General features: G+C 39.8%; 2 protein-coding genes across 7 annotated transcripts in view; both read left to right on the plus strand.

The window, feature by feature from the left end:
- Nucleotides 1–15,460, plus strand: part of LOC135700996 (uncharacterized) — a 101,669-nt gene that overhangs the window by 11,024 nt on the left and 75,185 nt on the right. The gene's annotated exons all lie outside the window — the stretch shown is intronic.
- Nucleotides 2,756–15,460, plus strand: part of Cals (calsyntenin-1) — a 296,934-nt gene continuing 284,229 nt past the window's right edge. For 3 of the 5 annotated variants that reach the window (XR_010517613.1, XM_065221660.1, XM_065221663.1), the window contains exons 1-2: nucleotides 2,756–2,858; nucleotides 5,432–5,778. Coding sequence is in view for 4 of the 5 variants with exons in the window: in XM_065221660.1 (XP_065077732.1) it covers nucleotides 5,658–5,778 (121 nt within the window). In the remaining variant the exon portion in view is untranslated. Of the gene's footprint in view, nucleotides 2,859–2,975; nucleotides 5,350–5,431; nucleotides 5,779–15,460 lie in introns of those variants that run through there. The other 2 variants (XM_065221662.1, XM_065221661.1) reach the window with 2 other exon arrangements.

Genomic DNA, 15,460 nt, shown 5'->3' on the forward strand with positions numbered 1-15,460 from the left:
ACAGAAATGTTTGGATGTAGCCACATCGAACAATAGCACCGCTCCAGCAGCTCCACCAACCGAGGGGGTATTCAGTCTCGCTGATTTCCCGTCGATTGATATCGAACAAAAGCAGCCAACGACATCGGGTCAATCATCTTCTGCTTTCACCGGGTTCTCAGCAGAAGAACAACAGCGTAACACCAAGGATCATCACACTTCAAACGTTGAAAGCAACGACGAAAATTCTAGCACCAGCTCCTCAAACGCAACAAAGGATCAAATTGAAAATACCAACAAACGCCGGCTGTCGAAACACAAGGAGAACGAAAAAAAGAAAGTTCGTGCTGATCAGTGCACCCAGAAGACTGGTCAGCAAACAGATTGTGTAGATGATAATAATGCAACTTATCAAATAGGGAATAATACGTTTTATTTGAAAAATGAAAGCGGGAAGGGTTCTAATTGTTAATAATGCTCATCGGCCCAAGCAATGCCTAATAGGCGAGGGGGTCTTATAAATAAACGCAAAAAAAAAAAAGTCCAAAAGTTTGTTGTGGGGTAATTTGAGATTACTTTCATGTGGCCGCTCCCCGGGATGGAAACTTTGCAGCACAAACCCATTCCCTTCAATCCGCTGGCACCGAGTCCCCAACATAATCCAGCATATCCAGCAGACTGACTTGAACGTCGATTTCGGGATGGGAATCTTTCCTTTATTTAACGTCGGTCTCTGTTCCGCAATCTAGTGCCAATCACCGACGGACATCGATTGCCATCCATTTTTTTTTTATCTAGTTCGTTTATTTGTAAGGCTCAATCGCGTTAGCTTTACGGAGCCGATAATTCATTGTTTTTTTTTAACAAAATTCACTTAATTCTATGTCTAGTAGGAGTTGGGCCGATTACTCGCGGCTTACTCGAGGTTTGAGGGGTACATTGTCGAAGGATAGGAAAAGGGGAGGAGCTTGGGTAGGGTTTCGTTGTCTCATAAGAATTGCCATCCATTGACGGCAATTGAATGTGTAGGAAGACAGCTTCCACACCTGCGTAGGATATCGCACCCATTCAAACACACATGGGCCGGGACCAACGGCTTTACTTCCCTTCCGAAGGAAGACGTGACCAGAGATTTTTATGCCTCAGAAAAATCCCACTGACCTCGGCTGGGATTGAACCCAGACCCATTGGAGTGAGAATGCAGTCACGCTTACCACAACACCACCGGCGCCGGCGGAATGGGAATCTGCAATCATACAAATATATCCTAAATAATATCTGTGCATCAAAGAACGCATTTTCATTATCTTTCAATGACATTGCAATGAAAAATTACATAACATTACATTATTTGACAAATTTCCTACTTGTATCATTCATAATCATTTTCAACTTTTGTTTCAATAATTTATCTCTGGAATTTGAACCGGCTGTCATAAATGTATCACCATCGACTAGTACTATTTCCCACCACTAGTGACGCATAAATTTCAGTTGGATTCTACCACAAACGAAGTGACAGACGGAGCGGCTCGAAAACTTTGGTGACTAACCTGCTATTGCAATTTTTCAGTGTACCACATGGCAACACCACTACCAGTGGATTGTACCACATGGCAACACTACTACCATAGAGGTAACTCTAAGACAAGAAGGTCCCGAAATAACGTGCTCAACTTTTTGGCTCAGCTCTAGTACTCTCTTCGGTCCCAAGTTAATCGATTCACCCCTCGAAACATAGGAAAATCCACTAACCCCTCATTTTATCTGTCAAACTTTCATAGCGAATCAAAACAAACATTGTGTAGTACTATAATTTCGACTAGAATGGGATACGTTAATCCTTTGCTTGGGACCAATAGGCTAGTCAAGTAGTGAGCCAATTTAAAATCGTTAGTTTCGTATTGATTGTTGCTACTACTGGATTGAACTAGCATTTTCACCAAATGTACTAGAATGTTTTGGTTCTATCTCTTTCACTCTACTCAAAACTGGAATGCATAAAAAAATGACAAAATGATATACACTCTTTGCACACTGTCAAAGAATCATTGTACACAAAATCAACTTCGTGCAAAACCAAAACAAAAATACTATCCCATCTGGTGGATGATGGCACAAGCTTCTAAGAAAATTCTATTACAGCGAACCACATTATTTTAATTGATTTCTTCGCCAGTAAGTCGTCTGTCACTTCGTTTGTGATTCTACTATGTAATGCCATAGAGGTAACTCTAAGACTTGAAGGTCCCGAAATAACGTGCTCAACTTTTTGGCTCAGCTCTGATACTCTCTTCGGTCCCAAGCTAATCGATTCACCCCTCGAAACATAGGAAAATCCACTAACCCCTCATTTTATCTGTCAAACTTTCATAGCGAATCAAAACAAACATAGTGTAGTAGTAGAATTTCGACTAGAATGGGGTACCTTAATCGTTTGCTTGGGACCAATAGGCAAGTCAAGTAGTGAGCCAATTTAAAATCGTTAGTTTCGTATTGATTGTTGGTATAATGCTGCCAATTTACTCATTCATATTCGATTGTCGGTTCAACAGCGACAACCTGCAACGAAAAACCTGTCGGAACATTATTGGAAACGATAAAAATATATCGTTTTGCTACCTGTCGGGAGATAAAGAATGACAGTAACCTCTTTGTGTAGGGAGAGAGTTGGAATGAGAAGACCAGTGCGTGAATGGGTAGGTGTGAGTGGGAGAGCCATACAAAGTTGATATCCTGACTGAGCAGCCATCATAACGTTGCTCCCTCGATTGCCTATGCGTGCTTGTCTTTTCTTCAATCGATTCCGAAGAGTTTGTCCGTGCGGTTTGTTCCGTATTTTTCGCTTGCCAGAAGGAGGCAAAAGTCCTTATAAATCGGTGTGTATTTGATCAAATTGGGCTGAAAATGGCAATTAAATAGCACTAAGCCAGCAAAGGACTTCCAAAGATTCATTAAGCTCTACGCAGTTAACTAAATAGTGGAAATTTGTGCAGAATTTTGTCGTATCCATCGGGGGAAACAAGAAATTCTTCTTGTGCCTTTTCCGCAGTTTGCTCCGACGACGATGGCTTTACACGCACACAAACAATGGTACCCGTACCGAGTGAGTGGCAAACACAGCAGGCAATCAAAAGCCCGTGGATGGAAAAAGAAGCTATAGAAACAGAAACTGGTGGTCACGAACGAATAGCAGAAATTGTGTGTACATATTGCGGGAGAGCCGAGCCAAGAGTAGCAGCAAGTGTTGGTGTGACTCATCCATCCCACTTCCACTATCCGCACCATATTGCTTTGGCTTCACCTTTCGCATCTAGCTCGCGATGCGATCTGAGTTTGTGTGGCGATTCAATGTGTGAATGCTGTCTGATGAGTGGGCCGTGAAAACTGGTTTTTCTTGTCTGTGCCCCTTTTTTTTTTTTTTGACAAGTTGAGATCAGTGCTCGGAACAAAGTTGTTTATTTTGGTTTAGCTTCAAGCTAATCGATGTGCACCTACTGCCTATACTTTCTGTGAATGGTACATTGTTTAGGTGATAATGATAAAAATGAAAGATTGTTTTCATTGCAGATTCGTACAGAGTAACCTGATGCGTGTGATTGTGTTTGTTAATCGTTTATTTGAATCTGGATATGGACATTTTGCGTGAAAGCAATGATAAATACTGCTCAGAGCGCAGTAACAGAAAAGAGTTGCCAGCAGACAGGCAACTCAATTCCTATGAGGCTATATACAATGCAGTGTTGAGCAGGCAGAGACATTCTTTGATGGATTTTAAAGTTGTGTCGCATTAGTGATATGTTGCTTTCAGCAGAACCGAAAGCGTAATGCCATGTTCGGACGATTTAGTTTCAAATAACAAGCAATTTCGTTTGCCTTTTCTCAAGTTTTTAAGCTAATTGGGTAAAAGACAGATAGTAGCATAAAGCGAATGCAGAGCCATAACATATTTAACACTACTATAATTAACAAGTTGTCGAGTGATCAAAAAAAAACTTTATAATCGAATTGAAGAGCTGTTAGATTATTTATTTCATGGGATGAATTACCATTCTTCTTCTACGAAATTTATGAAAACAGCCATAATAAGATCGTTTGAAATATAATCATTGCTAGAAAGTACAGAAACAAACAGAAGGATCATTACTGTGCAGATCCCGTTACAACACCGTAGACATACTCTGACCTGAAAAAGTACCATACACCGCACTGAATGACTGGTGACGATTAACCGATTAAATTATGATGTCTGTGGTTGAAAAGGCTTCTTCCATTAGCCGCTATATGTTGAATAACACGATGTTGATAAAAGCTAAAAATCCACCACAGGCATAAAGATTAACAGCACAGGAATCACCTATTTATAAAACGGTAGACATTCGATTGTCGGAATGGTAATTGAAATTTATTAGCAAGATTGCTTGCAAATGTAAATTGAACTATGTAGTGCAGTTGCATTATTCGACACTATGTATTGGAAACAAACCGGGCCATAGGAATTTCGATGGAGACAATTTCTGCGAAGGTTTCGGCGCGTTTTGCGTTTAATGGATTGTATTATGATAGAATATTGCCCTTCAAGAATCTAGAATCGCTCCTTCCAGTTTTGGCAACGCTGCTACTCTCGGTGCGGAAATTAATCCTCTGAAGAGCGTTTATCATCGGAAGGGAGCTCTCTTTCACTTTTGTGGAGCAAAAATCCAGCTGAACTGGTTGTATTCACTGGATGTTATCTCGCTTCAGAAGTGGTTACATCAACACTTGCATAGTGCTTTGCTCGCCGATTCCGTGCAGTCCTCAACTGCCATCGTCGTCGTTGAACACGTTGCTGCTCTGTGGTGGTGACCTGAACTCTTCTCTTGCCTGGTCGACTCTTCTTGGGTTCCAATCAAACGCTGCCAGTGAGCATGCAAGAGACGATGCTCCGATACTGTGTGTTTTCCACGTCTGTGTGCGCTTGTGGAGGATCCGATGAAATGTGGAAATGCCATAGCCCGTAACTGTCCGACAGGAATAGCTGTCCGCTAGACTGTATGCTGTGTGCAGCGACGAAGTGTGTAAAGTGCCGTGTCCAAACGCGCCGTGGAGCAGTGAAAATCCATCAATAGGCGGAGAAAAATAAAACTTTAGAGAGTGTCATTTCTTGTGTTCGCTTTTTTTTTTCATGTTTTCCCCTCCGTTCGAAAAAGTCCGATGAGCAAAATTGAATTTCTTGCACAAAGTTATCTACCCGAGCTCAATTAATTAAAAGTGTGAAAAGTGTCGATCAACGGGGACGAAAATTGATGCTGGACCTCGAGGCCATACGACGAAACTTTTCAACAACCGGGTTGTTTGGGGAAGAAAAGGAAAAACAACTTCTACAGAGAGGTGCTCTCTATGTTTAAATGGTGTGCTTTTATGTGCTAAGAGAAAAAGTTGAATCTCAGTGTTATTCTTTCTACTTTTCCAGGATTATTTCTAACGTAAGAAATATTCTTTCTTCGACTCATTTTACTTTCAACCGTGGTGATAGTGTAGTTCTTTTGTACGAGGATTAAGCGGCTTTTTCTCGACAGTGAAGTGAAAAAAGGCTCGAAACCTCAAAGTAGTGAAACGGTATCCATACTCCCTAGCTTTTGTGGCTAGATAGATATACATACCAAGAAGATAGCGATTTGCAGTGAAGTGAAGTGAAAATGGTGCCGATAAAAGGGATTTATCTAGCACTCCTTGTGCTAGTCGCTACCAGCAGTTTCCACAGTAACCAGGTGAAAGGAGACAAGTACGAGGATGAGGATGACTACTACGATTCAAGAGGTGAGTAAGAGGTTGCGAATGTAATTTGCACACTGTAAACCACAAACTCATGTGGGCGAGATCTGGGACGGAGGTTGTTGTTTGTGTATTTTCGTTCTGTTGGCTCTGGCTTCATTAGGAAGAGAAAAATATACTCATTCTTTTCACGCAAGTGGATAAGGTAGATTTTGCTATACATTTCAGACCCGGGATGAGTTTGCAAAATGAGTTAGATTGATTGGAGAATACTTTGTCTCAGATTTACTCCGATAACTTCTAAGCCGCAAACAATTTGTTTTGCAGAGGAAAAACTCTATAAGAATTGTAAACGAAGGAAAAAAATGCACGTAAGCTATAACTTTTTAACCATGACTCCTTATAACTTGGAATTTTCAGATAAGATTCTTAAGATAATTCATATTCATTCAATTCATATTATTTCAACATTCATATCAGGCGTTCTTATTAACTTCGTTCGGTAGCTTTTGAACTAAACTAGACTTGTTAACACTAAAACAATCGATTTATGTTATGTTTCTGCTCGATAGACCCAACATGGGCGATTTGGCTGAAGTAGTGCTTTGCTTTGAATCTTGATTTAAAAATCTAGATGAAAGTCTATGTTTTTGAAAATGAATCGTTGTGCTCAGAAAACGAACCTCTTTCAGATGATACATAAAAACCGATACATTTTTCAAAACTAAGGAAACCAATTTGCTTGAATCAGCATGACCGTGACCATTGCTATTGAGTTCAGTTCTTCTTAATGATTAGTATATTTGAAGTAAAATTAAAGGTTATAAGAAATTATAAATTTTAAACACATTATCCTCTTGGGTGACACTGAGCGGCCCGCCTCCACCTCCACCAGTCAATTCACTGCTCGGTTAGGTACCGTATCAACCGAAAGATAGATCACGCGCAATCGAGAGATAACAAACGAAAATGTTAATATATTAAAGGGATGTTTTTAAACTGGAACAAACTCTTTTTCTTTCGTTAACAACTTGAGCACATAACCGTTTCTTGTTGTGTTTGTCGTATTAGATACTAGATAAAAGCTTCTTTTATCGATCTGTGTGCTGAAAATAAAGACTGGACTCGGAAAAAATGAGACACACAAAAATGATCACCAAAAATTCATTTTAAATCGAATACTTCTCAAATTTTCAGGGATTAAATAACTATATATTAGCTATGTTTTGGCATAATTTATTTATTGAATTTTCTCCCCCAAGCTGAATGCTCGTACATTTCTCTTAACACTGCTTATGAGATCTTGGACGAAGCTTCTTCCATCTTCCTTACACAATTTCTCCCAGTTTTTCTTCAAAGTCGGTTTTGAATGTTTTTCCGCTTTTCTTCAACTTCTTCTTCATTATCGCCCAAAACTTTTCGATCGGACGAAGTTCTGGTGTATTTGGCGGGTTCGACTCCTTCGAGACCACATTAACGCCCTTCGCTTCGTGCCAATCCATTACAGGCTTGACGTAATGGCTTAAGCGAGATCCGGCCAGAACAGCGTGGGACCACGGTGAGAGCGGAGGAAGGGCAGCAAGCGCTTCTGCAAGCATTCCTCTCGATAAATCTGCCCGTTTATGGTGCCGGTTGTAACGAACGGCTTGCTGTACCGTCCGCACTCGCAGATCGCCTGCCACAACAGGTACTTCTTCGCGAATTTGTCCATCTTTCTCTTCCTGAACTTTTCCGGAACAACCATGCCGGACGTACCGACAAAAAACTCGAGGCCGGGGATTAGTTTGGTGTCCGCCTTGATGCATGTCTCGTCGTCCATGACGAGACAGCCTGGCTTGACCAGCCACTCACGGTACAGCTTCCGCGCACGCAATTTGGCCACCGTGTTTTGCTTGTCAGTCCGGTTTAGCGCCTTCCTGACCTTAAAAACACGTAGCCCAGTCCGCTTCATGGTCTGCTGGACGAACCACTTCGACGAATTGACCTTTTTTGGCCACGTCTCGGGTGGAAAGGTTCGGGTTATTCTTAAAGTACTGCCTTATCTTCCGCGCCTTCTCTGGGTATTCCGTTTTCGGTTTTCGGCCGCATTCAGCGCGCCGCTCGATGGTCTTCGTCTCCTGGAACATCTTTACAACGCGGGACACGGTGGAATGGTGGATTCCAAGCCTTTTGCCGATCCATCTGTGTGACTGACCAGGATTATCGATCACCGCGCCCAAGATTTGCTGGCGTAGCTCTTCTTGTTTCGAATGCATGTTGAAAACTACTTGACAGAAAGAGATAAAAATTTGCACACATATACATAACACCCTAAACTAGTATTACCCAAAATTTCATTAATTTTTACCCATGCGATAAAAAGTTACACCCAAAACAAAGAGTCGCATTTTTTCCGAGTCCAGTCTTTATCTGGGAATGTCTTTACATGGCCGTGAGGTTACAAAGACAAAGACGACGAAGAGAATCTGTCAATGTTACTTAGGACCTAATGCAATTTTCAGCTTGAAATTACCTCTAAGGATCGAAAATCGGTCATTAAATCGTAGAAATATGAGCAAAAAACATTTACATGTTTTAAAAGGGTGACGCCAAAGAGAGTGTACAGCAAAGCCCTCAAGTAAAGGTATGGACGGCTGTCACAAGAAAACTGAAAAATTATTTTCCAATCAAACTGAGCAGTGCATTTTGACAGTTCGATTAGAACTAATTTTGACAGACGTCCACACTCAAAAATAAATTAAATTAAAAAAGCTTAAAAGTATGCAATTTCCCGCTTCACCTTATTGAGTCCAAGCCATGATTAATTTGGCAGTAATCATGCATGATTTAATTCGAAATAATCACTTGTGATAAATGTCTTTTCAGTTTTAAATTTTATTATTTTAGAATATTAATATATCAGGCGTAACATTTGATAACGGCACAAAATCATTTGTAAACAAACTTTCTAAGGCCCTTTACACCACTCCGGTGGCAGAAACGTCATCCACGAACATTTTGCTTGAAGCCAAAGTTGTTGGTTCTTTGGCTCGATTATCTGCCAATCTAAGACAGCTGATGCAAACATTGAGAAATTATGCTCCGTGCACATAGATGATTGATTTATTGCGCGGCAAAATAATCGTGATAAATGTTCAACAAGCGCGTACTAGTAGGAATTAAATATTTATTACATTAATTTATAAATTAAGCAAGCTAATTATGAACAATTGGCCAATGGTGGTGGCTTCAGCAACCCTCCTTCTTGGCAGAGGATTGCTTTACACGCTAACCAAAGTACGCCCATGCAAACCAATACCACTTTCGGAAAGGTGAGAGTTGCCCCTATCCGATGATTTTGTTGGTTTGCCTGAGCGTCCTTCGGTTTGCGTGTGAAGAGCCTTAAAAAGTTTATTTACAAAAGCTTTTAAGCCGTTATCAAAGGTTACGCCTGATATAATCAAAATTGATTGAAATTCAATCATTAAGATTAATATTAAATCAAAAATGATTAAAATAGAATCAATAATGATTAAAATTTATTCAAACAATATAACTTTAAATTTAATCAACCATGATTAAACTGGGTTTAATATCAGATGCTATTTTTTTTAGCAAGAGATAATAAATTTTTAATCATTCGATATGATTGAGCTGAGTTGAATGTCAAATTGATTAAATTTTAAGCAAAATGGGAATAGTTTAACTTATCAGTGCCATACTTTTACTGAATGGCTTTAGTATATAGGGGTGCAGATCAAAATAATGAGTAACGAAATCTAGATGAACATTTCGAAAGTTCTGCATTGATTGATTCTTTTGATCGACTTTATGTTTCCTTAATAACTCAATTACAAAAACATTCCCTTATGTGTTTGATGTTTCGGATGCTAGATAAGAACTTCCTTTATTAAACTATGTGACATAATTAGCATGATATCTGTTTGCAAAACCGTGGTTATCAAAAGAGAAAGTCGATGAGAGAATCTTGACGATGTTATCTCCAACGGATTATTTAATATGGATAGCTGTCATAACGACTTTTGACGGAGAACTACGTCTTTGTCGACTATACTGGGGTGCAAATCAAAAAATATGTGTGGTGAAGGAGTGTTAGGTTTTTAACGCTTGTAACTTTGTCATTTATAGATGAAATTTAAATCCAAATACGCCAATCGACAGGATATTACATTACGAACCTAATGAAATAAATATTTTTTTTCCAATTTTTATGTAATTAAACTTTTGAAAATGTACAAATGATAATTTTATCACTGTTTTCATGAAATAAGCCTTTTTCCCAAACCCAGTCATAATAAACGAATACCACTTGGTTGCACATCATTCTGCTTGAACCTGAAAAGATATAAATCAGCGCTGCTCTCCTGCCTCTGCTCATTACCGCTTCGGACGGCGTGGTACTAGGTCCTGCAGCAAGCAGGACCAAGTCAGCTGCCAAAGGTGGATAACGGCGTGTCCACCACAATGAGAAATGAGACTTGAAAAAACGTGCATATAAAATCCCCTCCCCCTAAACAACCTCTCCCCCTCCCCCTTAAAATAACCCGAAAAAGACATGGACTTTGACGATCATTTTTTTCCGGGAAATAAATTTTAAGCAAACCACAATTATGTATAAGCAATTAATTTTTTACATGCAGAGAAAACATTTTCAAACAAAATTGCTTAACAGGAGACATACACTCGATTAATTACCAACAACTGACGTTAAAACATATCTGGTACTCCTATATATGCAATTATATTAACATCCAAAGTCCTTCCTATTTTACATATTCTGCACAAAAGAAACTTTCTGCTCCGCCCCATTCATAAAAAACTGCGGGAAATCCTGTCAGGTGCGGTTGCACATCGTTCTGCTTGAACCTGAAAAGATATAAAAGAGCGCTGCTGTCGTGCTTTTGCTCATTGTCGCCTCGGACGGTGTGGCACTTTGGTCCTGCAGCAAGCAGGACCAAGTCAGTGGCTAAAGGTGGATCACGGCGTGACCACAATGAAGAATGCGACACAATGAGGAATAAGGAAAAGCAATGTATGTAAACCCCCTCCTCCCCCCCCCCCCCCTCAACAATAACCCAAAAAAGACATGGAATTTGAAGATCACTTTCATCGGACAAGCATTTAACGGACAATTTAAAAGAATCGTAGTTGGTAGTACCGCCACCTGTGGCGCGCATAGTCAATTTCCTTGCGTTTGACGTTTACACACTACCGCCATCTGTTCAGCGTAGTGCCCATCACAGTATACTCAACAGATGGCGGTAATGTTTTAGCGACGATGTTTTACAGTGTGAAATATTCAATGTGTTATGTCTGTTTGTCTGTGGTGAAGGTATGATCACAGACTAGCAGACATAACACTCTTAAAACCTTCATCGAAATCGTTTTTAACGATCAATTTAAATGTTTCTTAGTTGGTAGTACCGCCATTTGTGGTGCACATAATCAATTCCCTAGCATTTGACGTTTACACACTACAACCATCTGTTGAGTGTATTGCCCATCAAAGTATATACGACAGATGGCGGTAGAGTTTACAATGATAAATGTTCAATGTGTTGTGTCTGCTTGTCTGTGGAGGTAACGTTAGGATAAAATCAAAACATTGAGAAATATAGCGCATCACTTTCAGAAATATTTCACTTCGCAACCGAGTACCCAAGTAACCATACAGTCGCAAATAGCTTGTATATTCTTAATTTGCTTGACTATGGTTAGTTGGGGAATCTGATGAAACTGTCACTTCTTGAAACTCATCCCTTTCGTATTTCTTTCATTCTCTTTTCGCACACGGAGCGCTCGGTGGACCAGCGACTTTGGACGTGAGATCACCATTGCAATTCAATTTCAAATCAATGAAACCGGCCAAAAAAGGCGGAATCATATTAGAACAAGGACGATCTACGGAAGGAAATTGCCGGTGAAGCACGGAATGAAATACGAAGCGTTAGAGAAAAAGTCCAAGGGATTCCAAAAGAAGTAATCAAAGACGGCGGAACAGCAGAATATGGTGAGAGCTTTCCAATTATTAAAAAAAATATATCAAAATTAAACTAAATACATGCCAGGTTTGAAAAAATATATTTTCGAACCTGGAAGCGTGTATGTAATACCAATATCCATTTGATAACGGTGATGCATACATGCGGGGCTTATTGTGAGTGAAAGTAACCTCGGAATGGGCGTGACTCTCCAGATATTCTGAAATGGGTTGCTGGATCTGCAATAGAGCTATCACCTTCTAACTCCCGGACTAAAGCTGTCTACAATGACCATAAATGCGACATTGTAGAGAGAGTTCTTCCATAATAACACTGCCGGCCAGTGGGGGTTAGATTGAATACACACACACACACGCACACACACACACACACACACACACACACACACACACACACACACACACACACACACACACACACACACACACACACACACACACACACACACACACACACACATACAAAAAGGCGAACTAAGAGGTGGACGCCTGAGCTTTTCCACATTTACTTGATAGTCTCAATGAAACACTTAAATCTAAATGTAGTCACTCATTAAAAATTAAAATTTGGCCGACAGAAAACGATGACGAAATCTGGAGGCATTGATATCAAAGTCAAATAGGTCAGATACTTCGTTGAATTGATGAATCATGGCGAGAAAGGAACTGTTTGCAGTATAGTTGGTTGCATGTACTTCTTCATGTAACAAGGCTCTCGGACGGAGTGCTGCCACTTTCACCACATGGTGAGTACGGTGCTTAGTATTTATTAAATGAGGGTCCTGATAATTATTGATCCGTTTTTTTTTTTAACTGGGATTGACCTTTAGGGTTAAAATCCCATCAAAAACAAAAATGTTTTGATCAGTCTTTCTCAGATCGAAAATGTGATAGCAGCTCGCGTCGTGACTTGACTGCTTGGTAAAGGTGTTCGGATGGACAAGACCTATAGGGTAGTGTTCCATTTGACTTCTAGCTTCTTGCTTAACCTGACTTTTTTTCCTGAATTTGTTTCCATCGATCTTGTTTTCCGTACTGAGTAAAGTCTGGAACGCGCCAAAATTGTACAACTTCAAATTGGTGTATTTCTGTTAAAAATGCATAAAAAAAACCTGAAATGCTGCATTTGGAAGTTGAGTGTAGTTTTCCAAATGAGTTGAGTCCAGTTTTCCAAATGACGTCCAAGCAAGAGGAGCAGCGTGCCAAATTTTTTCTCGCGCATCAAGAGAATCTGACGTTCTCACACGCCAAGTTGGCAAAATTGCTGGATGCGGCCAAATCGACCGTGACAAACGTTTTAAAAGTGTTCAGGGAGCGTCTGTCGACCGCCAGGAAGCCTGGAAGTGGCAGAAATCGTAATCCGGACGTGGCAGCGACGACGAAGAAGGTGGTGGTGAAATATAAACGGAATCCTAACCTCTCCATCCGAAACGTCGCTGACAAGCTCAATTTCTCCCATATTACTGTGCAGTGGGCCAAGAAATGAGCCGGGTTGTTGACGTTTAAGAAGGTGAAGGTGGTGACCCTAGATTACAAACAAAACACGTCGGCAAAGCAGCGGTCCCGAAAGCTGTGTACGAATCTGCTCACAAAGTTCGACTGTGTCGTCATGGACGACGAAACTTATGTGAAGACGGATTTCAAGTAGCTTCCGGGACAGGAGTTTTATCGCATCAGGAAAAGGGAAGGTGGCTGAAATTTTCAAAACCATCAAACTATCGAAGTTTCCGAAAAAATATCTCGTCTGGCAGGCCATATGCACGTGTGGTCTAAAAAGCGGCATTTTCATTGCTACGGGAACCATCAATCAAGAGATCTACGTCCAGGAGTGCCTGGAAAAGCGGCTCCTACCATTCCTAAAGCAACATAATAGACCTGTGCTGTTCTGACCGGACTTGGCGAGCTGCCACTATGAGAAAAGGCAATCGAGTGGTACGATGCGAACAACATGGCTGTGGTACCCAAAGACCACAACCCTCCCAACAGCCCAGAACTCCGCCCTATCGAACCGTATTGGGCCTTGATCAAACGGAATCTCAAAAAAACTAATAACTCCATGAAAACGAGCAGCAGTTTAAATCTAACTGGTGTTCGGCGAAGAAAAAGGTTGATGAAACCACTGTGTAAAATTTAATGGAAGGGGTTAAGTGGAAGGCACGGCAGTTCGGATTTGGCAAATCAAAAGAATAAACGAACATTTTTTCCTTAAAAATATATAAATAATATATAAGAAAAATAAGAAGATTTTTGTGATATGAATTTTTACTGAAAAAAACATTTTTTTTGTCGACCAATTTTTGCGCGTTTCAGTCTTTACCTACGCTCTACATAATTTTCACGTCAATGCTACGTGAAAACATACATAGATTTTTTCCATCGTACTTTTCACGTAAGATTTACGTGATTCATCCATGGAAACACTCATGTCAGTGAGCGAGATAGCTACTGAATTATCACGTGGAAGCGACGTCATGCTGTCGATGGAATTCATAATCGTCTAAAATGATTTTAATTCCGGTTCAAATAAAATGTACCCTTGATTTCGCATTTCAAATGATTTTATAGTACTCCTTGGTTCCAATATATGTTTATGCGGTTAATATACACATGGGGAGGAAATAAAATCGAGCAGGTGCTTAACTCGCATTCATACCCATGGTATTTCTAAAAAGTTTATCTATACATAATTTATTTAGCTATGATACTAACAACACGAAATTGTCTCACGCAAAAACAAAATTATCAAGATTTTTACTGATATGTAAATATGCACATTGTAATGCCATAATATTGGGTACCATTATGACAGAGGCACTCATTTATTTTTTTCATATGTGAGAATCACGTAAAACGACCATAGAATTTGTGTATGAACAAATGACGTACGTTTTATGAAAAAATCTACCGATTTCGAAAGGAATTTCCGTTTATGCATATGTGATATCACGTAGACTCTACATGTGCCACGTAAAATCTACAGAAAAGGAATGTGATTTTCACGTAACAATAACGTGTGAATTATGTTGACTGTTTTCCAGAGGCGTCACGTGTCTCATTTGTTTACCTGTGCACCATGCTCTGTTCGTTATATAGTTTACCATCGCATATTAGTTGTTTTATTTGTCAATGCTTTATGAATTCGAGGGACATATTCTCAATTACTATCTAACGTAACATTTGAAGGGCCTATCATCCTTTTCGCGCTAACCGAAGTAGGAAGAATTGCAAGCTGATCAGTGCATTAGGTGCTAAGTAATATTGATCGATTCTCTTTCGACTTTCTATTTCGTTAATGTCTTGATAACATAACCAACCATACACTCATAAAATTCGACACATTTTTATTGGCGAATTTCCATGTAAAATTCCCCATGATTTTCAAGTGTCCACACATAAACAGAATCCACTCAGAAGTACACATGAAATTTATGAGTCAAATGAATAGTATGTGTGGTTACACAAGAATTTTATACATACCTATAAGAACTATGTGTCCGACACATTTCTATAATTTGTTTATCACATTGCAAAAATTCCTGTGTGGGACACATGAAAATAATCATTGAATTTTTATTAGTGTACGACAAGCACATAATTATTTCTTGTTGTGTTTGTCGTATTAAATGCTATCTTTGAAGCTTCTTTTATCGATCTGTGTGCTGAAAATACCTGGGAATGTCTTTATATGGCCGTGGACACACAAAGAGAAAGTCGACGGAGAGAATC

This window comes from Ochlerotatus camptorhynchus, unplaced genomic scaffold (assembly GCF_037179485.1).
Source record: "Ochlerotatus camptorhynchus isolate MF236.1 unplaced genomic scaffold, CSIRO-AGI_Acam_v1.1 ptg000146l, whole genome shotgun sequence".
In the NCBI taxonomy this organism is placed as follows: Eukaryota; Metazoa; Arthropoda; class Insecta; order Diptera; family Culicidae; genus Ochlerotatus; species Ochlerotatus camptorhynchus.